We start from the raw sequence: 25,746 nt of genomic DNA, 5'->3' as shown, positions 1-25,746 counted from the left end.
AAGTACTTCTCATCAGTGATCCTACCACGGACAAGTCATCAGCTGCACTTGATGTACACATAGGTACCATTTAAAATTGTCAGTTTAAATGTGTTCAGTTTTACTATCTAATGCTAACATTTATTATGATCCTCCATAAATATGACTTTGATGTGCTTTATTCATTTTATTACCTTTATTTTGGAACCCATATAAAACTCGTAAACTACAATTGTCTAAGTGAAAATAATCTGATATTTAGTAAGAGCATCTTGTGAGGTTTTCACATGAGGTGACCTAGCAGCAAGGAAATTCATCCTTATCCTTAACTGAATCATAATAATTACTTAAATTTTAGGGCTAGCCAAAGAATGTTCAGAGAAATAGCTCCCTATCCCTGTCCGCCCTATCTGTTCACTTTATTCAGTTTTGGTTATTGTGATATTTTATAGATTCTTTTTTTTTTTTTTTTTTGGGTCCGGTCGTGGGACCTGAACTCTGGGCCGGGGCGCTGTCCCTCAGCTCTTCAGCTCAAGGCTAGCACTCTACCACTTGAGCCACAACGCCACTTCCATAATATTATTTTTAAATAAAAGTTTTTACTTATGGCATTTTAGACTTGAGAAAGTAAAGGTAACATTGAATGAATGACAGCATCTTCTGTGTGTTATAGAATATATATCTCATGTACTGACCTGACCCTCTAAGATAGGTGTATGTAGAGGTGACTAAGACAAGATAGATCAAACATTACACTTAGAGCTCTACAGTTCTGCAGCTGCTAATCCGAATCCATGCTCTTAGTGTTCTGTGCTGTCACACTAACCAAGACAAGAAGAAAATTGTAGCCTTTAGAAAGCAGTGAACTCAACTTTCTTTCCCACCAGTGTGAGGAAACTAATGACCCTAGAGGTTAAAGAATCCACCCAGTGTCTCAAACTAAATAAAGTCTCAAGCTTAGGGCCAGAATCTAGGACTTCTGACTCCTGGTTTGCCTGATAAATACTATTTTAGACAAGCAAATACTTTCTCCAGTTGTATGATTGAACTGGTTATGCCATACTAACAAGAATTCCAAACCATTCTGTAGTTCATCCTTAGTCACTAATTTTTGACAAAAAAATGATTATATATAATTTTTTTCTTTCAGGTTCATTGTCAGATCCTTCAAATATTCCTGGCTTAAGTCATTTTTGTGAGCACATGCTATTTTTGGGAACAAAGAAATACCCTAAAGAGAACGAATACAGCCAGTTTCTCAGTGAGCATGCGGGAAGTTCCAATGCCTTTACAAGTGGAGAACATACCAACTATTATTTTGATGTTTCTCATGAACACCTAGAAGGTGCCCTAGACAGGTAATACCATGTTCCCTTTGAATTCTCCAACCTGTGTACTTAATTTCATTAATAAAAATAGTAATAATTACTTTTTACAAATATTGTATTATAACTTTCTAGTTTGAAGATACTTTCACCAGTCTCCCTCCCCTCCCCCATGTTTTATGAAAAGGAAAATAATAATGAGTGGTGTCCCATGTTTACATTGTGGTAAAAGAAAGATAATGACATGGCTTTAATCCAGCCTTCAGGCCTACAAAATATTTTATTGACTTGTAAAATTTTCTAGCTCTACCTATTCTAACTGGTGTTGCATGTAAGGCACATGACAAAGAACCGGTGACTGTGTTGCAGATCTCTTCTCACACACGCTTCAGTTCTAGAGCAGCAGCCCTTACCTATTCTGTTCTCCTTGAGATCTTACTTCTCAAGGATCCTTAGTAGATACAGACTGTGTTTACTTGCTCTTTCAGTTTTGGGAATATTTGAAAGGCTTTTCTGGAGCAAGCTCTGTTAGGGCAATTTAATTTCTTAGTTTTCTTCTATACAGTCAACAACTACTTTTTTTGTTATGTCAGTGATTTAGTTCATTGTTCAAAATGCAGTTTTTCCATAGTAAATTTTTAGTTTTTTATATTGTAGAAAAAGAGTTCTGCCGCTCCTTGATAGGTTTGTAATGAATTCTGACTTTGTAGTTTTAGGTATTGTCAACTTTATTTTTTTATTCCTGTTTACCTGTCATTATGAGAAATGAATATTGTTCCTTAGCACAAAGAACATTAATAGAGAAAAAGTATGTGTTTAGGGTATATGATTGAGTCAGAGTACTGTGCTTCTTATTGTTTCAATCTTTTTTTGCCTATCCTGGAGCATGAACTCACAATGTAGGTGCTTTCCCTGAGCCTTTTTTTTGCTCAAAGCTATCACTCTACCACTTTAACCACAGCTCTGCTTCTGGCGTTTTTGGTGGTTAATTGGAGATAAGTGGGTCACAGGTTTCCTTGTTTGGGCTGGCTTTGAACCACATTTCTCAGATCTCAGCCTCTTGAGTAGCTAGGATTATAGGCATGAGCTACTTGTGTCCAGCAAGAGTATCTTTTTAAAAAAAGAACTTGCTGGGGCTGGGAAGGTGGCTCAGTGGTAGAGTGCTTGCCTTGCATGCCTGAGGCCCTGGGTTTGATTCCTCAGCACCACATAAGCAAAAAGAAAAAAGCTGGAAGTGGTGCTGTGGCTCAAGTGGTAGAGCGCTAGTCTTGAGCTGAAGAGCTGAAGGACAGCGCCCAGGCCGAGTTCAAGCCCCACAACTGGACCCCCCCACCCCCCCCCCCAAAAAAAAAAAAGAACTTGCTTATTCTATGTCATAAACAGACGCTTCATCTAGATCTGTCCAGCTTTGGACAGGTAACTGATAGGTACTTTGCCCAACCTCAATGTATTGAGGTACATAAAAGAAGTTATATGTCTGTAAATATAATCTTTGATTATAGACTGCAGAGAGATGGAGTTTTCTTTTGGAATTGGTATGTGTAAAGTACTTAATATAATCACTTACACACAAAATAAATATCAAATAATGACCATAGCCTCTTTGACAGCAGGACTGAGGTATATCTGAAATGATATGCTCTTAGGTCCACTGAATTGTAGTTCTGTTTTAGAATCTCTACCCTTAGCTTCATCTGAATTCTGGATCTTCTTATAAAATACAATCTTAAAGCAGACATAGTGGCCCATGAACTCCTGTAAGCCTTTAATAAAAGCTACTTGGGGGCTGGGAAGGGGGCTCAGTGGTAGAGCACTTGCCTTGCATGCATGAGGCCCTGGGTTCCATTCCTCAGCACCACATAAGCAAAAAGAAAAAAGCCGGAAGTGGTGCTGTGGCTCAAGTGGTAGAGCGCTAGCCTTGAGCTGAAGAGCTGAGGGACAGCACCCAGGCCCAGAGTTCAGGCCCCATGACTGTACCCCCCCCCCAAAAAAAAAAAAAGCTACTTGGAAGATGGAGGCAGAGGAGGATCCAGTGTTCAAGGCCAGCCCAGATAAACTTAGGGAGACCTTACCTCACAACCAAATACAGGGGGATGGGGTAAAAAAAAAAAAAAACAAATACAAACAAGTGGTGTGGCTTGTGAGTCCAAGTTCTATTCCCAATACCAAAGTATGGAGGGGAAAGGAGGAAGATTACTACGTGATATGATGACTTACAGCTACAGAGAGAAAATTCAAATTATTGAATTACTTCAGTGAAACTTAGTACTATTACTAAAGATTAGCCTTGACAAAGAGCTATGTGTTACTCATATTAGAGTTACATACCCTGTTATTTGTTGAATGACTGCTTATCCATAGGCTGTTCACTTACTATTTCATAAAGCCTGTAATCATGGTTTAGTCAGTGTACTGCATCATACCTTAGATTTTTTTACTTCATTATTATTTTCCAATAATTGAAGCCTGTTTTTCCTCCAGAAGGAAAATAATTCATATTATGACTATTAAAAGTAGATGTCTTGAGGCTGGGAAGGTGGCTCAGTGGTAGAGTGCTTGCCTTGCATGCCTGAGGCCCTGGGTTCCATTCCTCAGCACCAGATAAGCAAAAAGAAAAAAGCCGGAAGTGGCGCTGTGCCTCAAGTGGTAGAGCGCTAGCCTTGAGCTAAAGAGCTGAGGGACAGTGCCCAGGCCCAGAATTCAGGCCCCATGACCGGACCCAAAACAAACAAACAAACAAAAAAACAGATGTCTTAATTTGTTTTTCCTAAGGCACCAGAGTCTTAGTGAAATTGCACCTAAAACTGTAAATTTGAGATTTATTAAAGAACTGTCACCCATTCCTTCCCCTCCCCCTTTTTTGTTTAGGGAGTTAGATACATAGAACAAGGTTTTTCTTAGACGTATCAAGTTTCAAACAGACTGCTGCTAACTCCATAGTCTCCTTGACTTTTTTTTTTTTTTTTTTTGGTCGGCTTGAACTCTGGGCCTGGGTGCTGTCCCTCAGCTCTTCAGCTCAAGGCTAGCACTCTACCACTTGAGCCACAGTGCCACTTCCAATTTTCTGGTGGTTCATTGGAGATAAGAGTCTCGTAAACTTTCCTGCCCGGGCTGGTTTTGAACCCCAGTCCTCAGATCTCAGCCTCCTGAGTAGCTAGGATTATAGGTGTGAGCCACCAGCCCTCCTTGACTTTTTGATATTAATCTGTATATTTCTGCTAATAATTTAGCACCTCTGGAATAGATTAGTTCCTCCAAATTTATGAACATTCATTATTATGTTATTCTTAGGATACTTAGCATTTGTCTTTTTTTCTTAGTAGCAATGTTATTTTTTTTTTTGATTCTTAGAAGTCATATTTCCAATCTGTTTCAGAAGTATTTAAAAAACCAGCCTCTTATTAAACAAGTTGTTAATTATGTTTCGCACCTTTAGGTTTGCACAGTTTTTCCTGTGCCCCTTGTTTGATGCGAGTTGTAAGGACAGGGAGGTGAATGCTGTCGACTCAGAGCATGAGAAGAATGTGATGAATGATGCCTGGAGACTCTTTCAGCTGGAAAAAGCTACAGGAAATCCCAAACACCCCTTCAGCAAATTTGGGACAGGTTTGTCAACAACGGCATTCATGCATTAGCTTTCCCTGACCTCATTTAAACCCATGGCCTCTTTACACAGTATTGTATTTTGCAATTCAAGATGAAGATTTTGTAATTTCTCATTCCTGCTTGAATCTCCTTCAAGTAGGAGTCTAAATGTTTAAGGAGCAGAGTGCTTACAGTTGTGAATAGATATTAACTAGCACTTCAAAAGGAGAGAAGGCAATAGATTTTAAAATTCTGAAGTCTGCTCTACAAATCAAAGCTCTTTTTTTGTGTTTTTTGTTTTTGTTTTTCCAGTGCTGGGGATCTTTTTTTGTTGTTCTTGCTAGTTTTTTGATCAGTTACTGGGGTTTAAATTCCAGGCCTTGTGCTCTGCTACTTGAGCCATGCTTCTTCTATTCCTCATATTTTTGTTTTTGATACAGGGTCTCCCTATGTAGCCCAAGTTGGCCTCAAGCTTGAAATCCTTCTACCTCAGCCTCCAGAATGCTGAGACTACAGGCGTGAGCCACCACATCCACTTGGAAAGTACTTTTTTATTGTCTTTTTTTTCTTTTCTTTTCTGAAGTGGTATTGGGACTTGAACTTGGGGCCTTGAGCTTTCTAGGCAGGCACTGTACACTTTGAGCCATGCCCAGCCTTGGAAGTGCTCATTTTCTAAGGCTAATTTCAAGGCTTATAGAATCCTCCTATGCCCTTCACATCTACTTCTACATCTGTAGCTGTATAGCATCTGCTATAGCAGCTATGTGGGAGATAGAATGCTAGGAAATGTAAGAAGTTTCTGTCTCCTCCTAGGAAATATGAAGTGGGAATAAAAACAGGTAGAATAAAACAAATGTAGAGATTTCTGGTTTTATGATCATATCCTAGATTCATATTTCATTAAAAAGTACTTGTTTAAATATTTAAGCAGTACAAAAGTAAAGTTAAAAAAAGCAAATACATGGCTGGGAAGTTGGCTCAGTGGTAGAGTGTTTGCCTTGCATGTATGAGGCCCTGGGTTCAATTCTTCAATACCACATAAGCAGAAAAAAAACGGAAGTGATGCTGTGGCTCAAGTGGTAGAGTGCTTGCCTTGAGTTGAAGAGCTGAGGGACAGTGCCCAGGCCCAGAATTCAGCCCCCACGACTGACACCAAAAAAAAAAAAAAAAAAAAAAAAAGCAAATACAAGCATTGGTGCTCATGTCTGTAATCCCCGCTACTCAGGAGGCTGAGATCTGGGATCACAGTTCAAAGCCAGCCTGGGCAGGAAAGTCTGTGAGACTTTTATCTCCAATTAAACACCAGAAAATCCAAAGTGGTACTGAGGCTCAAAGTGATAGAGCACAAGTCTTAAACAAATGAGCTCAGGGATAGAGCCCAGGCCCTGAGTTCAAGCTCCACGACTGACTAAATAAATAAATAAATAAAAGCAATCCTAGCTACTCAGGAGGCTGAGATCTGAGGGCCATGGTTCATAGCCAGGCAGGAAAGCCCATGAGATTCTTTTTTTTTTTTTTTTTTTTGTCGGTCGTGGGGCTTGAACTCTGGGCCTGGGCGTTGTCCCTCAGCTCTTCAACTCAAGGCAAGTGCTCTACCACTTGAGCTACAGTGCCACTGCCCATGAGATTCTTATCTCCAATAAACTACCAAAAGCCAGAAGTGGAGATGTGGCTCAAGTGGTAGAGCACCCGCTTTGGTGCAAAAGAAGCTCAGGGATAGCACTCAAGCTCTGGGTTCAAGCCCTAAGTCTGGCCCACACACAAAAAAGTCACAATAGTCCTCTTTTCCCTGATCTGTTGTTGCCAACCCAATTCACAAGTGGTGATCACTATTTACAGGTTTTATGGTTTTTATTGTTTTTGTTTGAGAGAAGATCTTGATGTGTAACTCATTGTGGCCTCATACTTGCTGTCCTGAGGCCTGGTCATTTGGTGTGTACCACCACATCTGGTAAGAATATTGTGCTTTTAAAGGACTGCTTTGGGGACAGTTATATTAAATAATGTCAGTAGATTGTTTCAATGTAAGTTTATGCATTTTTTATAAATTAATTTTTTTGTATTTTTAATGCTTTATCGTAAATAAAAATTAAGAAGCTACAAAATATGATTATGAAGCAGAAGGTATCCATTGTAGCTTAAACTGACTGACTCTGAGGGCATAAGGACTACACCCACAAAGGTCATCAATAGTAAGGTTACTGACTGCATGTCATCTACCATCTGAAACTTTACTTTAAAAACAAATTTAAGTGGGGCACCAGTGGCTCACACCTGTAATACCTAGCTACTCAGGAGGCTGAATAGCCAGTCCAGGCAGGAAAGTCTGTGAGACTCTTATCTCCAGTAAACCACTTAGAAAACTAGAAGTGGTGCTGTGGCTTAAGTGGTAGAGTGCTAGCCTTGAGCTGAAGAGCTGAGGGACAGTGCCCAGGCCCAGAGTTCAAGCCCCATGACCTACTAAAAAAGAAAAAATTAAGGGGACATGGGCTACTCATGACCTCTTAGCCAGGGAATATAGGAGAGAAACCATCTATAGGTGCCTCAAATCTCCACAAATACATAGCTTTACAGAAATAAGCCTAAAAGCAAGAATGTCAGGTGATGTTGAAGCTTGCTTTTGAAAGGCAATCTGCATTTTAGGATGTTTGAACATGCTTTTTCTCCTGCTGGATAGTTTTCTTTGAAGGAAGAGTGTTTTTTTTCTTCAGTATTAGTTTTCTTCAGTTTTGATCTGTCAAACTTTTGGACACATCTGGCTTATCACTCACCTTGACTGGAGGCCTGCTGGCTCCAATGAGGCTCCGGGCCGGTTGGGTTATAAGTTATTTTTTGTTTTGTTGTTGTTGGTTGTGGAGCTTGAACTCTGGGCCTGGGTGCTGTCCCTGAGCTCTTCAGTTCAAGGCTTGTGCTCTGCTACTTGAGCCACAGCGACACTTCCAGTTTTCTGAGGGTTTATTATTGACTTTCCTGCCCAGGCTGGCTTTGAACTGTGATCCTCAGATCTCACCCTCCTGAGCCACTGGTGTCTGGTTCCATAAGTTAATTTTTAACACTTAAAAGATAACTTTTTTTTTTTGTCTTGTGGCTTGAACTCAAAGACAGTTTTAGCTTGGATACCATTCTTAGAAATCCAATATCAGCAGGGAAATTTTTATAGCCTAGAACAATTAGAAGTTTGTAAAAATACCATTAGAGGCAGTGATACTGTATTCTTTGGACTTAATATTGAAAGTAACCATAGTATCAGCACTGATGTATAAAAATACTTGATTTATAGAACTAACACATATCTTTGCTCATATGAAAACTACATCTATAAAATACATGTATGTAATGCTGAATTGTTTAAATAGTGGGCTTCAGGGGACCATGGACGTATACATGATATGTCAGAAAGAGAGTGTTTGTGTGTATGATGCTTAATTGAACTCAGATTCTTGTGTCATACCTGTGAATACTTTTCCACTGAGCTACACTCCCTGCCTGAAAGGTAATTCCTTTTGATAGGTTAGATACCCATACCACAATGTGGCCGTTATGCAGAGCATATTGGAAATTCTGTATGGAAATTGATTTAGTCTCTCTGTCTCTCCCTTTTTTTTTTTTTTCTTTATGTGGTGCTGAGGAATCAAACCCAGGGCCTCAGGCATGCAAGGCAAGCGCTCTACCACTGAGCCACCTTCTCAGCCCCTGTCTCTCCCTTTCATACTGAGGACTGAACATAGAACCTTACACATGCTTTACAACTGAAGCTATGCCCCTGGCACTTTTTTTTTTTTTTTTTGTCAGTCTTGGGGCTTGAAGTTGTCCCTCAGCAGTTCAGCTCAAGGCTAGAGCTCTACCACTTGAGCCACAACGCCACTTCTGGTTTTTTGAGTGGTTTGTTGAAGATAAGAGTTTCATGGTTTTTCTTGCTCAGGCTGGCTTTGAACCGTGATCCTCAGATCTCAACTTCCTCAGTAGCTAGGATTACAGGCGTGAGCCACCAGCCCCCGGCTTCCCTGCCACTTTTTTTTAAATAAAAAATTATTTTTTATTGTCAAGGTGATGTACAGAGGGGTTATAGTTATACAAGTAAGATAGTACATTTCTTGTCAACTTGTTACCCCCTCCCTCATTTTCCACTTTTGTTGTTGTTTTTGTCGGTCATGGGGCTTGCACTCTGGGCTTGGGGGCTGTCCCTGTGCTCTTCAGCTCAAGGCAAGTGCTCTACTGCTTAAGCCAATGCACCACTTCTGGTTTTCTAGTGGTTTTTTTTTTTGAGTCTCACGGACTTTCCTGCCTGGGCTAGCTTTGAACCACGATCCTCAGAACTCAGCCTCCTGAGTAGCTAGGATTACAGGCGTGAGCCACCGTCACCTGGCTCCACTTTTTTTTTTGTACTGGTTTTAGGTGCCTGGGCACTGTCCCTGAGCTTTTTTGTTCAAGGCTAGCAATCTACCACTTGAGTCACAACTATACTTCTGGCTTTTTGGTGATTATTTGGATATAAGAGTCTCACAGACTTTGCTGCCTGGTGGCTTTTACTCACACAGATCTCAGCCTCCTGAGTAGCTAGGATTGTGTGAGCCACTGGGCCCCACTTATTAATTAATTAATTTATTTGCTAGTTCTGGGGCTTGAACTCAGTGCCTGGGTACTGTCCCTGAGCTTCTTTTGCTCAAGGCTAGCACTCTACTACTTGAGCCACAGTGCTACTTCGGGGTTTTTCTGTTTATGTGGTATTGAGGAATTGAACCGAGGGCTCTACCACTAAACCACATTCCCAGCATCCTTTTATATTTTTATTTGTTTTTGACATAAAGTCTCCCTATCTTTGTCCCTAGCCTTGAACTTGAGCTCCTCTCCCTCCACCTCCTGAGTGGATGGGATTATGGGGATGAGTCACCACACACAGCAGGAGTTGATTTTTCTTTCTTTTTTTTTTTTTCGGTCCGGTCATGGGGCCTGAACTCTGGGCTTGGGCGCTGTCCCTCAGCTCTTCAGCTCAAGGCTAGCGCTCTACCACTTGAGCCATAGCGCCACTTCTGGCTTTTTTCTTTTTGCTTATGTGGTGCTGAGGAATCGAACCCAGGGCCTCAGGCATGCAAGGCAAGCGCTCTACCACTGAGCCACCTTCCCAGCCCAGGAGTTGATTTTTCATAAGAGCTTTTAGTTAGTGACAAGTGATAATCAGAATAATGAGGCAGTAGCTACAAATCTTTCAGAAATCTAGTGAATGAGATAAGTTATAATCACAAATAAAGAACAATCTTAAAATGTAATAAGCCCAGCGCCAATGGCTCATGCCTGTCTGTAATCCTAGCTACTCAGGAGGCTGAGATCTGAGGATCTGGTTCAAAGCCAGCCCAGGCAGGAAAGTCTGTGAGACTCTTATCTCCAATAAACCACTCACAAAATCAGAAGTGGCACTGTGGCTCAAGTGGTAGAGCACTAACCTTGAGCTGAAGAGCTGAGAGACAGTACCCAGGCCCAGAGTTCAAGCCCCACAATTGACCAAAAAAAAAAAAAAAAAAGTACTAGACAAAAGATTTGTAAGTAACACACAGAGCTATGCTGCACTGCCATATATGTTGGGTGGAGTTTGAGGGTTTTTCTGTTTTTCAACCTTTTTTAACTTTTTGGTCATGGGGCTTTGAACTCTGGGCCTGGACACACTCCCTGAGCTCTTCAGCTCAAGGCTAAGGCTCTACCACTGAGCCATAGCACTACTTCTGGTTTTCTGGTGGTTAATTGGAGATAAGAGTCATGGACTGGCTTTGAACTCAAATCTCTGCCTCCTGAATAGCTAGGATTATAGGCGTGCACCACCTGTGCCTGGCTGTTTTTCAACCTTACAGGGCAAGGTAGTTAGTCCTCAAAGGTAATATCAAGTAGCTACAAGATGAACGAGTCAGACTCAGTACACAGAATATAAATTAAGTCATGCAAATGTCAAGATCCCTTGTGATTTTAGAAACCTAAACATTTTTGTAACTCCTCTCCATTTTTGAGGTAACATATATTTGAAAATAAGAGCTGGGCATAGTGGCCCACACCTATAATCCTAGCTACTTAGAAGACAAAAACAAGAGGATCTCAAGTTTCTGGCCATCCTGAGCAACATAGCAAGTCTCAAAAAAGATACAGGAAAAGAAAGTAGAATTAAAGCTATCTGTCTGTCTGTCTGTCTGTCTGTCTGTCTACCTTCCTTCCTTCCTTTCTTTCTTCCTTTCTTTCTTTCTTTCTTTCTTTCTTTCTTTCTTTCTTTCTTTCTTTCTTTCTTTCTTTCTTTCTTTCTTTCTTTCTTTTCTTCCTTTCTTCCTTTCTTCCTTTTTTCCTTTCTTCCTTTCTTTCTCTTAACCCCAGAAACCACAAGATTTGCAAAAGTAGTACCTGAAGAAAAAACCTTGTCAGAAATTTGTATTTACTTTTGTTCTTTTGAGTGCCTTCATGTATTTCTGTAGTAGTTTTGATATAGAGAAGGGAAAAGGTTCTGGCTATTCTTTAGTGATTTGTTTCTCTAAACATAATCCCACAAACACTGGTAACAACTAGGAGGAAGTAGGAGGAAGTGGATGAGTGAATGCTTGGGGAATAGAAACCGGTGCTCCCTGATCTGTAGGAACACGGCTAGTAGAGTGGGATAAACTGGAAATGGGTGGAGTTACATTGCTGATATGGGTGACATTTTTCTTATTGTTTTGTACTCTTAATTATTATGTAATTAATCTGATATAGCAAGTTCCCTAAGATTAGAAGTATGTGAGGCCAAGTTTTCTTTTCCAGCCTCTCAGGTGACAATTTTGCAAGTTTTCCTTTTGTAAAATGTATACTAAGTCACAAAGAAGTGTAACTAGGGTCTGTGCTGATGGTGCTGCAAGTTCAGGTAGGGAGCCATGGCAAAGGCAGGGTCTAACTGGAGAATAGAACTATCTCTGATTTCCAGGATCAGCTTTTCTTTTTCTCCTTCCTTCCCCTTACTGAGTTTTCCCCCCCACCAGACACAGCCAAAATCGGAGCTCTCTGTGTGTATTTGTGTGTCCATGTCCACCCATTTTGGGGCTTGAACTCAAGACCCAGGTGTTGGCCCTGAACTTGTTTGCGCAAGGCTAGTACTTGACCACTTGAGTCACAGCTGCACTTCTAGCTTGTAGGTGATTGACTGGAGATTAGTCGCATGGACCTTCATGCTTGGGTTAGCTTTGAATTGTTGTTCTCAGGTTTCAGCCTTCTGAGTAGCTAGGATTATAGGTATGAGCCACTGCGCTGGACCCAGAATTGGAGGTTTTAATCACTATTCTGTTTGGCTTGCTTTATTGCTGCTTAGAATTGAATTCTGTAGGATATCAAAGGAGATACAATGTCAATTCTCCCGGCAAATAGGTAGGATTTTTTTTAGAAGTAGGAAGAGGGCTGGGAAGGTGGCTCAGTGGTAGAACGCTTGCCTTGCATGCATGAGGCCCTGGGTTCCATTCCTCAGCACCACATAAGCAAAAAGAAAAAAATCTGGAAGTGGCGCTGTGGCTCAAGTGGTAGAGCACTAGCCTTGAGCTGAAGAGCTGAGGGACAGTGCCCAAGCCCAGAGTTCAGGACCCACGACCAGACACCTCCCCCCCCCCAAAAAAAAAAAAAAAAAGAAGTAGGAAGAAGCCAGGCACGGTATAGGACTCCTGAAATGTCAGCACTCAGGAGGCTGAGACAGTAGATTGTGAGATCACCCTGTCTAAGGATGAGCCATTTGAGGAGTAAAGGAACTCATGTTTGTGGTATGATACTAAGTGCTGTACACTGGATGTGTGTCCTGTAATGCATCCCTGCTGTACTGACATTTCATCATCCTTTCTGAGAGGGACCAGAGGTGATACTAGAAGGGACAGTTGTGAGGAGTGCAGGGAGGAAAGTGGATGAGTGATAGTGGACTGACTGCATAAGTTATGGAACTTAATGTCAAATCAGTCTGGACTCAAAGCCTCCATTCTTTTTTTTTTTTTTTTGCTGCAAAAAGCTTTATTTTCATTTGGTCCAAGGCTTGGGAAGGGCTCCAGGATGGTTAGTTAGGAAGTTTCTCAATGGCTAGAGGCAGAAGCTCAGGCGGAAACCCTGATATCTGGCAAGGCAGAGATGGCCCCTCAAAGGCTGCCGGACTCTGGGGTTTTCTAGTGGTGTTTGAGGATGAGGCGTTCAAAAAGATATCTGCCCAGCAGGGCCTGAGGGGCCGCTCCCAGCCTGCGGAGGTTGGTTAAGTGGTCGCCCATCTTCTTGATGAGCTTCACCTTTCATCCAGGAAGTGGTTCTCTAGGAAGTCACAGAGATGGGGGTCTGTGCGAGCAGAACCATGAAGATCCACAATGGCTTGGTTCAGGCTCTTCTCCAGGGCCAGGGCGGCTTCCATGGCTTCCACGGTTTTACCCCACTCATCCTGAGAAGGTCTCTGCACATCCTGGTTCTGCATCTTCAGGAGGCGCTGGGCACCCTCAGCTTCTCCTCCGCCAACTCGCCAAAGAAGTGGCCCACGCCCTCCAGAGCCACGTCGTCGCGATCGAAATAGTCGCCCACAGAGAGGCAGGTGTAGGAGGCCCGCAGAGGCAAGTTGACCAGGCGGCTGACGGCAGCCTCCACCTCGGTGGAGTAATTCTGACGAATCTGGGAGGTCATGGCTGGTCGTGGATACAGAGCTAACCACAGAACAAAACGGCGTTGGTTGGTCCTGGAAGCAGGCGACAGGCGAGAAGATCAGGGTCAGAGGTGGTGAGTGGAGAGGCAGTTGGTGGTGGAAAGGAAGAGTCCCTGGGTCTGTTCCGTCCAAACACAGTTGAAGCAAGACACAGATCCGCGGGACTGGCGGGCGCTTCTGCTTAAAGCCTCCATTCTTTATAATGCTATTATGCTTACCTCCAATACTATGACAAGACAAGACCCAGGAGAGAGCCTAGTGTCTTTTGGTTTTAATTTTTCTTGAGTTACTGGAGTTTGAACCCAAGGCCTTGAACTTGCTAGGCAAGTGCTTTACTACTTGAGCCATGCTGCAAATACCAAGTGTCTTAGAGAACATGAGTTTGCATAGTTGGTCTTTTTATTTTGTTTTGTCTCTTGGTGCTGAGGATTGAACCCAAGGTCTTAGCATGCTAAACCAGCACCCTAGACTGAAAGTTTGACTTTTACAAAGACTTTGCAGAGCAAAGTGGGAAAGAACAGAATAGGAAAACAAATTAGAACACACACACACAAATTGTGAATTGTGCACTACTGATTGGGACAGAAAGATACTAACACAGACTCATAATCACTTAACACTTTTTTCTTACCTCTCTTCCTCCCTTTACCTTACTTCAATCAAGAACTGAAGCTGTACACAAAAGCACAGACAATACTGTACTGATCACAGCTAAGAAAGGAAGGAGCCTAGGAATTGAGCCGTTGCTCTTAATTCCTGAGCATCTGTCCACATGTTCCTAGTAAAATGATAAACCACCCTTGAGATACTTAATTAGTATATGGTAGAGTCAGAACAGGAGTCTGAATCTCCTAGAAGCCAAGACAGCAAGCCCAGGGTGGAAGGGCTTGCAGGGGGTCAGCCACCCTGTTACTCTGCCGATGGCTGGAGCTTGCTATGGCTGTGCCAGAGCCAGAAAGTAGGATTCAGGATTTTCATGGCAGCATTTTAATTTGATATAAATGACCCAGCTGCGCGGACACTAATTTGGGTCAGTATGTGTCTAGAGACTGAACTGGTACTTGTTACCCAGCTGTATTCAGTGTTCCTCTATGTAGACTTTTAAGTGGAAAAAGTCATCTGCTCTCTTTCCTCCACTTCCTCCTCTACCTTATTATCACAGCATCTGTTTCTCCCCCTTTGAGAATACATGGATTCTTTTGTTAATGGTATACTGAGAGGCCAGAAGTCTCTGTCTGCTTAGAACAGCAGTAGCTGCTGTATATTGTCTGTTTTCTGCTTTAGTATTTTACATTTGTTTTATTTATTTTTTATTTTTATTTTTTTGCAGTTCCTGGGGCTTGAACTTGGCTTGGGCACACTGTCCCTGAGCTTCTTTTGCTCAAGGCTAGCACTCTACCACTTGAGCCATAGCACCACTTCTGGATTTTTCTGAGTAGTTTATTGGAGAGAAAGAGTCTCATGGACTTTCTTCCCAGGCTGGCTTCAAACCATAACCCTTAGATCTCAGCCTCCTGAGTAGCTAGTATTATAGGCATGAGCTACCAGCACCCAGCTTTTACAAATTTTTGATGATGAGGTTGTCACTCAGAAAGAAGTACTCAGCATTTGCCCAGATGGTGCTGTCATACTGCTTAAAAAAACATAATATTACCCATCCATCTATACTTTTCCAATTAAAATTACATTATCTTGTTCTGAGAAATAACCACTTTTCTAAGTTTGCTAGTTTTCATTCCCATGCATTTTATTGTGTATAATCTTGCCACTTTCATTCAACACTATGTTTGCGTTGTTCATGTTGTTGAGTGTGCTTCTCATTTTTATTTTTATTGCTATTTGAAATATTTATGAGATGGATATACCTCTGCTTGCCACTTTGTTAGAGAAACACTATTGCTGTGAGCACACTTGTTCATGACTCCTGATGCTGAGTTCTGGGAATGGGACTGTCCAGGAGCACGGTTATCCCGTAGGAGACAATGCTGGTCTTCAGGTCCACTGGATACTGCCAGTGGCCTCTTATCATGGCTGAGCCAGCAACACTCTCCTGTGAAGTGTCTGAATTCTCATTCCCTGACATTTCTAAACAAAAGTTGGAATTAGACTTTAAAACTGGCCTAATATGTATTGGTGTTCCATATTAGTCTTATGCTTCTTTTACATTTTGTTTTGGGAACTGGATTTTGAACTCAGGGCCACATACTTGTCATACAGACCCTGTATCCACTTTACTAAGTGAGCTATGCCCTGCCCACAAGTGTTTTTTTCTTATTTGGTAAAAGCTTACTGGTATCAGTTTGGCAGACTTGAGTCTTCTGCTTTTTATTATTTATTTATTTTTTATATGCCGGTACTATGGCTTGAAATCAAGGCCTGGGCACTGTGCTTAGCTTTCTCATTCAAGGCTAGCACTGTGCCACTTGAGCCACAGCTCCACTTCCATGTTTTTGGTGGGTAAGTGGTGATAAGAGTCTCACCAGCCTGCACTGGCTTCAAACCACAGTCCTCAGATCTCAGCCTTGTGAGTAGCGAGGATTACAGGTGTGAGCCATCACTGCTCAGCTGCCTTCTGCCTTTTCTTTCTTTTTTTTTTTCATCTGTTTCCTAAGAACTTCCACCAAAATATAGAAGGGTTGTAAAAAGAATACTCAGCCAGCCTTCCTGTTCTTAGTAAACTCATCTACAGGATCTGTTACACATGTGCTGATCATCTCAACAGCAATCCTGACTCTGGCTCCACTGTTAAAACAGAATTCTAATGTTTCTCTGCTAGTGGTATAGTGGACCTCTTCCTCTTTCTCATACAGGAGCTTTGGAGGAAGAACTGCCATTGTGGGCTCATCCCAACTGAAAAGTTTTCCTCCTCCCATTACATATTAGAAACACTGAAAACATCTAGGTTGAAACTCAGGTCCTAGGCATGGACTATGTGATTCATAAAAGCCACTCAGAATTTTCGCCGAGTGCGATTGAGCCTCTGTTTAGAAGCTGATATCAATACATTGTTTGCACTTAGGCAGGCCAGGTTACTATGGATAGAAGCTCTGTTTATTTTTGTGCTAATACTGGGGCTACTCAGGACTGGGGAACTGTACCTTAGCTCAAGACTAGCAGTTGAGCCGGGCGCTGGTGGCTCACGCCTGTAATCCTAGCTACTCAGGAGGCTGAGATCTGAGGATCGCGGTTCAAAGCCAGCCCGGGCAAGAAAGACCGTGAGACTCCTATCTCCAATAAACCACCAGAAAACCGGAAGTGGCGCTGTAGCTCAAGTGGTAGAGCGCTTGCCTTGAGCTGAAGAGCTGAGGGACAATGCCCAGGCCCAGAGTTCAAGCCCCACGACCGACAAAAAAAAAAAAAAAAGACTAGCAGTTGAACCATAGTTCCATTTTTAGTTTTTTTTGCTGGTTAATTAGAGATTAGAGTCTCACAAGCTTTGTAGTATTCCAATTTCCCTGAGAGACATGCCAACACTCAGTCAATTAGGCTAGGGGTCTTTATTGGCCGCATGGTGACCACACCCCATTATTTGGGTAGTAGGATGCAGTGAGGTCTTTTTCCCATGAAGGTCTTTTAAAGACCTTCAAAGCAAGCAAGCAGATTTACAGAAGCAATACATAACCTTGAGTTTCCGAAGAAGAAGCAAAACATAGTCCTGAGCTGCAGAAGTAGAAGCAAAACATAGTCTTGAGCTGGGCAGCATGACCATGACTTAATTACAAAAGCCAAAACATAACCTTGAATAGGGGTAGTATATTTAAAATCCCAAAACATTGGAATCTCATTGCCATGGTTGGGGATGCCCTGAAATTTTCTTTACAGAAATGATTTTTATTATAAGCTCCTGACTAATACAGCAACTCAGTACAGCTAGTGATAAACCTCAAGGTTGTCAGTGGCCTCAGCAAAGTTTATAGTAAACTGCAAAGCTGCCAGCTTGGTAAACTTGAGCGAGGGAGAGATGTTCTTTTGCTTTTTTAGCAAGGATGGAAAAGGCTTAGGCTGGCTAGAGCCCCTCTCTACAGAAGGGTTCTGCTTTTAATATTTGGCCCCATTTTTAATGATCAACAATTTTGTTCTGTTTCTGATTTTTGCATTTTACAACTTTACTGCCTGGGCTGAAAACCTAATTTTGATCTAACTGTCACATACTGTTATGTCCACATAGTCTATAGAAATACAAATTTCTCTAAACTTGGTTGCAGTCGTGGTTTACTTGTAGGAATCTGAGCTTGGTAGTGTGAAGGAATAGTGGAGCTCTGAGGACAAGTCCCTCTGTAACTGAGGGTTTGAAATCTTCATTTAGTAGAAAAGGAGGCACTACCAGGGCTTGACCTTCACCTTGGTAAGAGGGAATGTCAGACAGTTCCCCAGCACATACACACATACACATCCTTTTTTCTCCCTTGGAGGAGTGGCATTCTGGCTATTTTTTAAGAGCACCTGAGCCCCTCAGAACTGAGTAGAGTGGATCTGGAACAAAACTAGGTCTTTAATCAGAAAGAAGACGATTATTTATAAACCTGGGATCTTGGTTGGCAGGTTGCTTCTATTGCTGTTTGGATATGAATGATTGCTTTGGGACTCTCCTTATATTTTCTGTTTTCATGGATCTGTTGGTTTAAGCATTATGGATCATGAATCTTGACTCAGTTCTATGCAACACTTAGACTGGAGTGTGCCACTTGGTACCTTTATAGACTTCCAGTTGGGTGGAGGGATATGCTCTGAAGCCCAGTTTATTGGCTGTGATAGAAATAGGAAATACTAGTGGGGCGCTGGTGGCTCATGCCTGTAATCCTAAGCTACTCAGGGGGCTGAGATCCAGGATCACAGTTCAAAGCCAACCCATGCAGGAAAGTTCATGAGACTCTTCAATAAACCACCAGAAAACCAGAAGTGGCGCTGTGGCTCAGTGGTAGAGCGCTTGTCTTCAGCTGAAAAGCTGAGGGACAGCACCCAGGCTGAGTTCAAGCCCCACAACTGACAAAAAAAAAAACAAAAAAAAGGGATAGGAAATACTATAAGTAAATAAACTACAGAAAGAACACATTCTCTCAAAAGAAGGGGTGACATTGACCAAGAAGCATCGTACTCCTAACCTGAGGATTTTTTGGGGGGGAGGGGCCAGCACCTGAGGGGTTTGTAACTAACCCTTTTGTACATGTACTTGATAATAATTTTAAAAAAGAAAAAGTTCTACCACCTTGCAGGGGAGAGAATCCTACATGGTCATGCAAGTAGGACCAATAATTCCTGGGATCTTCAGGTGTTTTAGTCAAGATGCTATTTCTGAGAGATATCAATGATGGGAAGCGCCTCCTTTAGTCCCTAATTTGCAAGGTCTTGTTTGCAAAATAGAATTTGGACAGTTCTGCTGTACTTTGCCATACATTATTATTCTACCCCAATTGAATTATTAAAATGTAATAAGGGAGCTCATAGTATCATATTGTATATATATCACTTGAGATTTATAAAAATAGCATTGTATCCTATTTTTGCCTGCCTACATCATGAAAATTCACATCACAGATTTAATGTTTCAGCTCAAAATAGAACAGTTTTTTCCTTTTTCCACAAGTAACTTGACAAGTTCCAAAATGATCCCTTAGTGACTCTGTTCAGTTAATTATGGCCCACACAGGGAATTGAAAGTTAAATTAAGTGTGAATGGAGGTCATGTGAATCTCATTTTGTCTTAAAAGTGCTCATAATAACTCAGGATTTTTTTAAAGTTTTTGTTATTGTAAAGGTACACAGGTCTGCTAAGATTCTGTCTTGATGTATATCCCTGTCTGGCCTTGAACTTTCAGTCTTCCTGCCTTACCCTCTTGAGTACAGGGATTACAGGAATGTTCAATCATGCCCAGCCCAAAAAATATAATTTACATAAAGCATTTTTAGTTCCTTATGGAAAATTTTAGTCTTAGTAGTTTGTATTCTACTCTGATGTCTGTTTATCCAGCTTAGGTTAAAAGATTTGACTGATTACCATGTATGTTTGAACTTCGTTGTTAAACTTCATCCAATAGCAATGTATGTAATAATTAACAAAACTTTCAAACTCACAAATGGCAGTTATAGTCATGGTGGCATGCTCCTGTAATGCCAGATTGAACTCAGGAGGCAGAGGCAGGAGAATTGTGAGTTAAAGGCCAACCTGGGCTACATAGGGACCCCCTGTCTCAGAAGAATGAAAAGAGAAAAAAAAATAAGGTTGGACATCACTGGCTGATATCTGCAACCCGAGCTACTCAGGACCCTGAGAACTGGAGGATCACAGTTTGAAGTCTCCCCAGGCACAAAGAGACTCTTGATCTCCAATTAACCAACAAAAGGTGTGGCTTAGTGGTAGAGCACTAGCAATGAGTGAAAAAGTTGAGTGAGAACTTGATGCCCTGAGTTCAAGGCCTGGTATAGACACACTTAAAAGAAAAGAAGAAAAAAAAATAACCCTCACATTTGCTTTTTCTAAGAAATGCTTTTCTTTCCTTGCAGGTAACAAGTACACTCTAGAGACTCGACCCAACCAAGAAGGCATTGATGTTAGACAAGAGCTATTAAAATTCCATTCCACTTATTATTCATCCAATTTAATGGCTATTTGTGTCTTGGGTCGAGGTAAGAACTCTATAGTTTCATAGAGTTGAATAATACATATTTTCCATTTGTGACTTTTTCAAAGTATTGGAAGAAGGAGATGTGATAGAGCTATTTATCTGTCCAGGGTTTTGGAGAATGATCTCCTTACTGGTGAATATATCAATGGAAATCTTATTTTTAACTTATTCTGTTCAAAAAAGAAGCTTAGATGGCTTTAGAAATTATTAAGTGTTTTAAGTCATAGACAGGAAAGGAAGAAAAGTGAAGAATGACAGATTTGGCCGAATAGTACTATAAAAAAACAATGACAGGCTGGGAAGGTGGCTCAGTGGTAGAGTGCTTGCCTTGCATGCCTGAGGCCCTGGGTTCGATTCCTCAGCACCACATAAGCAAAAAAGAAAAAAGCTGGAAGTGGCGCTGTGACTCAAGTGGTAGAGCACTAGCCTTGAGCTGAAGAGCTGAGGGACAGTGCCCAGGCTCAGAGTTCAGGCCCCACGACCGGACCTACCCCCCCCCAAAAAAAAAAAAGACAAAATCAAAATGTCTGTGATATCAAGTGTAGTCCTTCTATCTATGACTCCTGCACAGTCGGGGTTACAGACAGGCATAAAATCCTCAGGCGCGGCTTGTTTGTTGAATTCGGGTCTTGCTAACATTTTTTTTTGCTAGGCTGACCTTGAGCTACAGTCCTCCTGATGAACTATCAGACATGGCCAATATCATCCTTAAAAATCCTTATATAAGCTGGGTACAGATAGCTCACACAGGAGGCTGAGATCATGGATCAAAGCCTGCCTGGGCAGTATAATTGGTGAGACTATTATCTCCAATTAAGCACCAAAGAAGCTGCAAGTAGAGGGGCTGGGAAGGTGGCTCAGTGGTAGAGCACTTGCCTTGCATGCCTGAGGCCCTGGGTTCGATTCCTCAGCATCACATAAGCAAAAAGAAAAAAGCCAGAAGTGGCGCTGTGGCTCAAGTGGTAGAGTGCTAGCCTTGTAAGCAAAAAGAAAAAAGCCAGAAGTGGCGCTGTGGCTCAAGTGGTAGAGTGCTAGCCTTGTAAGCAAAAAGAAAAAAGCCAGAAGTGGCGCTGTGGCTCAAGTGGTAGAGCACTAGCCTTGAGCTGAAGAGCTGAGGAGGGACAGCGCCCAGGCCCAGAGTTTGGGCCCCACGACCAGACCCAAAAAAAAAAAAAAAAAAAAAGAAGCTGCAAGTAGAGTTGTGGCTCAAGTGAGAAAAAAAAAGTTCAGCCGGGCGCTGGTGGCTCACGCCTGTAATCCTAGCTACTCAGGAGGCTGAGATCTGAGGATCGCGGTTCAAAGCCAGCCCGGGCAGGAGAGACTGTGAGACTCCTATCTCCAATAAACCACCAGAAAACCGGAAGTGGCGCTGTAGCTCAAGTGGTAGAGCGCTCGCCTTGAGCTGAAGAGCTGAGGGACAGCGCCCAGGCCCGGAGTTCAAGCCCCATGACCGACAAAAAAAAAAAAAAGTTCAGGGACAGTGCCCAGGCTGAGTTCAAGCCCCAAACATATATAACTAGATGTAATTTACTGATATATACCTGTAATCTTAGCACTCAGGATAGTGAAGTAGGAGGATCTCAAGTTTGAGGGCAGTCTGAGCACCATAGTGAGATACTATCTTAAAAACCCCACAAAACATATATGCTTATTTCTAGAAGTAAAGGATTTAGAAAACAATTAGAGTTATTTATTTGTTTATTGTGTCAGTACGTGGGCTTGACCTGATGGCCTGATTGCTGTCCTTTAGCTTTTTTGCTCAAGGCTGGTATTCTATCTCTTGAGCTACAGCTCCACTTTCAACTTTTGGAGGTTAACTAGAGATTAGAGTCTCAGGAACTTTCCTGCCTGGGCTGGCTTTGAGCCTCAATCTTCAGATCACAGCTTTCTGAGTGACAAGATTACAAGTTTAAACCACTGGCATCTGACTTTAGAAGTTATTTATGCATTGATAGGATTTACTTTATCAGGTGCAGGGTTGTTTTTTGTTTTGTTTTGTTTTCTTCTCAGGTTTTCCTTTTATTTATTTTTATTTTTAAAATATTTTGTATTTGTTTATGTGGTAGGGAGGAATCGAACCCAAGGCTGCTTGCACGCCAGGGAAGCACTATACCACGAAGCCATATTCCCAGTCCTTAGGTTTTCCTTTTAAAGCTGAGATATTTTAGGCGCTCTTAAGACCTTACATACTACTTACATTATGTTATGGTTATTGAAATACTCTTTCCAATGTCTCTTTTCTTACAGAATCTTTAGATGACTTGACTAATCTGGTGGTTAAGTTATTTTCTGAAGTTGAGAATAAAAATGTCCCATTGCCAGAATTTCCTGAACACCCTTTCCAAGAGGAACATCTTAAGGTAAGTGCACTAAACTTGTGATATTTAAAAATATAATAATATGTTAAATGGCAATTCCTTTGTGCAACTATTTAAAGATAGTAAAAATACATTAAAAAATGTTTGAACATATTGGTCAGGATAATCAAATCAATTCCCTATGTCTAAGAATACCAATATGTTCTGATCTTTGCCTACTAAAAGTAATTTTGGTAGCTGTAGCCTTGGCAAACTATTGAAGCTCTTATCTGGTCCCAGAAGGCAAGCATCCAAAACTATCAGACACCCAAAACTATCAGTGCCCAGGACACAAACATGGAGTGCTTGCCCACTGTAGTAAGATTTCAGCTGATTGGGAACCTGATTCATTGAATGCTTTGTGGTCTGGTAATTGATATAATGAAATCAGTATTCTTCATAGCCTATAAATTTTTTTTCCTTTTTTTTTTTCAGTATTTTTTTCTTTTTTATTGTGAAAATACCGTACAGTGGGGTTACAATTACACAGGCAAGATAATGAGTACAATTCTTTTTTTTTTTTTTTTGGATCCAGTCATGGGGCCTGAACTCTGGGCCTGGGAGCTGTCCCTCAGCATTTCAGCTCAAAGCTAGCTCTCTACCTCTTGAGCCACAGCGCCACTTCCGGCTTTTTTCTTTTTTTGCTTATGTGGTGCTGAGGAATGGAACCCAGGGCCTCAGGCATGCAAGGCAAGCGCTCTACCACTAGCCACCTTCCCAGCCCATGAGTACATTTCTTATCAAGCATTGTTGCCTCCTCCTTTGTAGCCTATAAGTATTTTATCCAGTGAAATTATACATTTCAAATCTTTTGTGATTTTTTTTTTCCCCCCCAGCAACTTTATAAAATAGTGCCTATTAAGGATATTAGGAATCTTTACGTGACATTTCCCATACCCGACCTTCAGAAATACTACAAATCAAACCCTGGGCATTATCTTGGTCATCTGATTGGGCATGAAGGTCCAGGAAGTCTGTTATCAGAACTGAAATCAAAGGGTAAGTGTGTTGGGAAGCATCTTCTGTAGAGTCCATATTGTTGACACTGGTTTCACTTTCTCCTTCCTGAGAAGGAGCTTATGTTTTAGGGTAGTGGATTGAGTGATGATTGTTGGTATGCTTTTCTTTTTTTTTTTTTTTTCATAATCTGTTTTACCCTTCAGAACTTAATGGTAAAGTTTAGATATTTCAAAAGATGGCATTATGCTTATTGGCTGGAACCTAGACCTTCTGCATGCTGCCTAGACATGGCAAGTGCCCTCCCATTGAGCTTCATTCCCTGCTATTTGTCTGTTTATTTAGTTTTATTTGTTTTAGTGTCTGTGCCAATGCTTGAACTGGACTATCTTACTCACAGCTAGTACTCTACCATTTGAGCTTTGCTTGCAGTCTAGCATTTTGCTGGCTAATGGGAAACAGAGTCTCCCAGACATTTTTGCCCAGACTTGTTTGATCCTTGATTCTCCAGGTGTCAGTCTCCTGAGTAGCTAGGATTATAGGCCTGAACCACTGGCACTCAACCCTGCCATGTTTTAAATAAGTACACTGTTAAAGGAAAAGCCTACAGTAGATATTCTATATTATCTCTGCAAAACATCTGCTCTGATTAATCAAATTGGTGTTTTTATTTATTTTTTTGTCGGTTGGGGGCTTGAACTCTGGGCCCGGGCACTGTCCCATAGCTCTTCAGCTCAAGGCTAGCTAGCGCTCTACCACTTGGGCCACAGCCCACTTCTGGCTTTTTCTGCTTATGTGGTGCTAAGGAATTGAACCCAGGGCCTCATGCATGCAAAGCAAGTATTCTACCTCTGAGCCACCATCCCAGCCCTCAAATCAGTATTTGATGCAGGATGTAGACAATGGATTATTTCCAAAGCCCCATCCAGCTCAGTCTTTGTTTTTACATAGCATTTAAGTTTAGTAGTCTGCCCTAGCTGTTAACTGATTTGAGGAGTCATCAGGAAAACTTCCTCCCTCTAAATCCTTTAGTCTGAAACTGCTTTTCTCTCTTTTACTTTCTCTCCCTCCCTCTCCCACTCCTCTCATATAAGAGATCCATTCTAATTGCTTAGAACATATCCTATGAATTTTAAGAAATCCCTTGTTACCAGGTGCTAGTGGCTCATGCCTGTAGTCATGGCTACTCAAAGACACTGTTCAAAGCCCAGCCAGGGCAAGGAAGTCTATGAGACTCTTATTTCTAATTAAGCACCAGAAAACCAGAAGTGGACCTGGAACTCAAAGTGGTTAAGCATGGGTCTTGAGCAAAAAGAACTCAAGAATAGCGCTCAGGCCCTATGTTCAAACCACATTACTGACCAAAAAAAAAAAAGAAAACAAAAATCCCTTTTTAGGAAAGAAGCCCACATTTAACCCTGTTGATTTTTTTTTTTTTTTTTTAATGATTCAGGTTGGGTAAATACCCTGGTCGGTGGACAGAAAGAAGGAGCTCGAGGTTTTATGTTTTTTATCATTAATGTGGACCTAACTGAGGAAGGATTATGTAAGTATTGATTGACTTTGCTTTTGAATGATAATTTACTTCCTCTGATTTATTCTTTTTAATTTTTTTATGCTGTGGATCTGTTTTGTGTTGAAGAGCTGTAGACACTTTAATTTATATACTTTATCCATTGTATTTCATTTGTACTTGGCCTTTGTTTTGTGGATGATCCTCCCCCTCCCTTAATTAATTGCTCATTATGTTGCACTTGTAAAATGTGTGCTTGGCTCTCCATTTGCTCATTTACTGCCCAAATATCCCTGAGCCCGCAGGGCCATGCGGGGTACATCTAAATCCAGTCTCAGAAAGGTGAGGACTCCATTTTCTAATAAGGACCATCTTCCACTTACCTGACTGTACTTTAGGAGTGAGCTCACTGCTTTGAAGGATGCAAGGACTGAATGGTTTTTAAGTGTGCCCCTTTTTTCCAGTACATGTTGAAGATATAATTTTGCACATGTTTCAATACATTCAGAAGTTACGTGCAGAAGGACCTCAAGAATGGGTTTTCCAAGAGTGCAAGGTACTTTTGTTTCACCAAAATTTTTCTTAAGGAGTCTATTTTTCAAAAGCAAATCTATGTGAATTAATTTAAATCTAAGGCCCAGTTAAAATTTTGAATTTTTTTTCCTAATTAATGTCTAAAATTTTGCAATGCATATTTAGTATTAGGCAAGACTTGATTGCCCCTGTTTTATTTGCTACTCGGAGCACA

The 25,746-nt window shown here is 41.4% G+C and overlaps 1 protein-coding gene and 2 pseudogenes across 3 annotated transcripts in view; 1 reads left to right on the top strand and 2 right to left on the bottom strand.

Moving 5' to 3' along the window:
• Ide (insulin degrading enzyme) overlaps positions 1 to 25,746 on the top strand; it is a 96,598-nt gene that overhangs the window by 32,485 nt on the left and 38,367 nt on the right. For all 3 annotated transcript variants that reach the window (XM_070021193.1, XM_070021192.1, XM_070021191.1), the window contains exons 2-9: positions 1 to 63; positions 1,130 to 1,337; positions 4,741 to 4,910; positions 20,050 to 20,172; positions 22,419 to 22,531; positions 23,365 to 23,527; positions 24,939 to 25,031; positions 25,463 to 25,554. The exon at positions 1 to 63 is cut by the window's left edge and continues 122 nt beyond it. In XM_070021193.1, the coding sequence (XP_069877294.1) occupies positions 1 to 63; positions 1,130 to 1,337; positions 4,741 to 4,910; positions 20,050 to 20,172; positions 22,419 to 22,531; positions 23,365 to 23,527; positions 24,939 to 25,031; positions 25,463 to 25,554 (1,025 nt within the window). The remainder of the gene's footprint in view (positions 64 to 1,129; positions 1,338 to 4,740; positions 4,911 to 20,049; positions 20,173 to 22,418; positions 22,532 to 23,364; positions 23,528 to 24,938; positions 25,032 to 25,462; positions 25,555 to 25,746) is intronic.
• On the bottom strand, positions 7,529 to 8,131 carry LOC138825822 (thymosin beta-15A pseudogene; annotated as a pseudogene).
• LOC138825794 (ferritin light chain pseudogene) lies at positions 13,020 to 13,712 on the bottom strand (annotated as a pseudogene).

Source organism: Dipodomys merriami, unplaced genomic scaffold (genome assembly GCF_024711535.1).
Source record: "Dipodomys merriami isolate MVZ:Mamm:240054 unplaced genomic scaffold, mDipMer1.0.p SCAF_14, whole genome shotgun sequence".
Taxonomy (NCBI): domain Eukaryota; kingdom Metazoa; phylum Chordata; class Mammalia; order Rodentia; family Heteromyidae; genus Dipodomys; species Dipodomys merriami.
The sequence above is the reverse complement of the archived record's forward strand: the minus strand, read 5'-3'. Positions and strand labels throughout refer to the sequence as shown.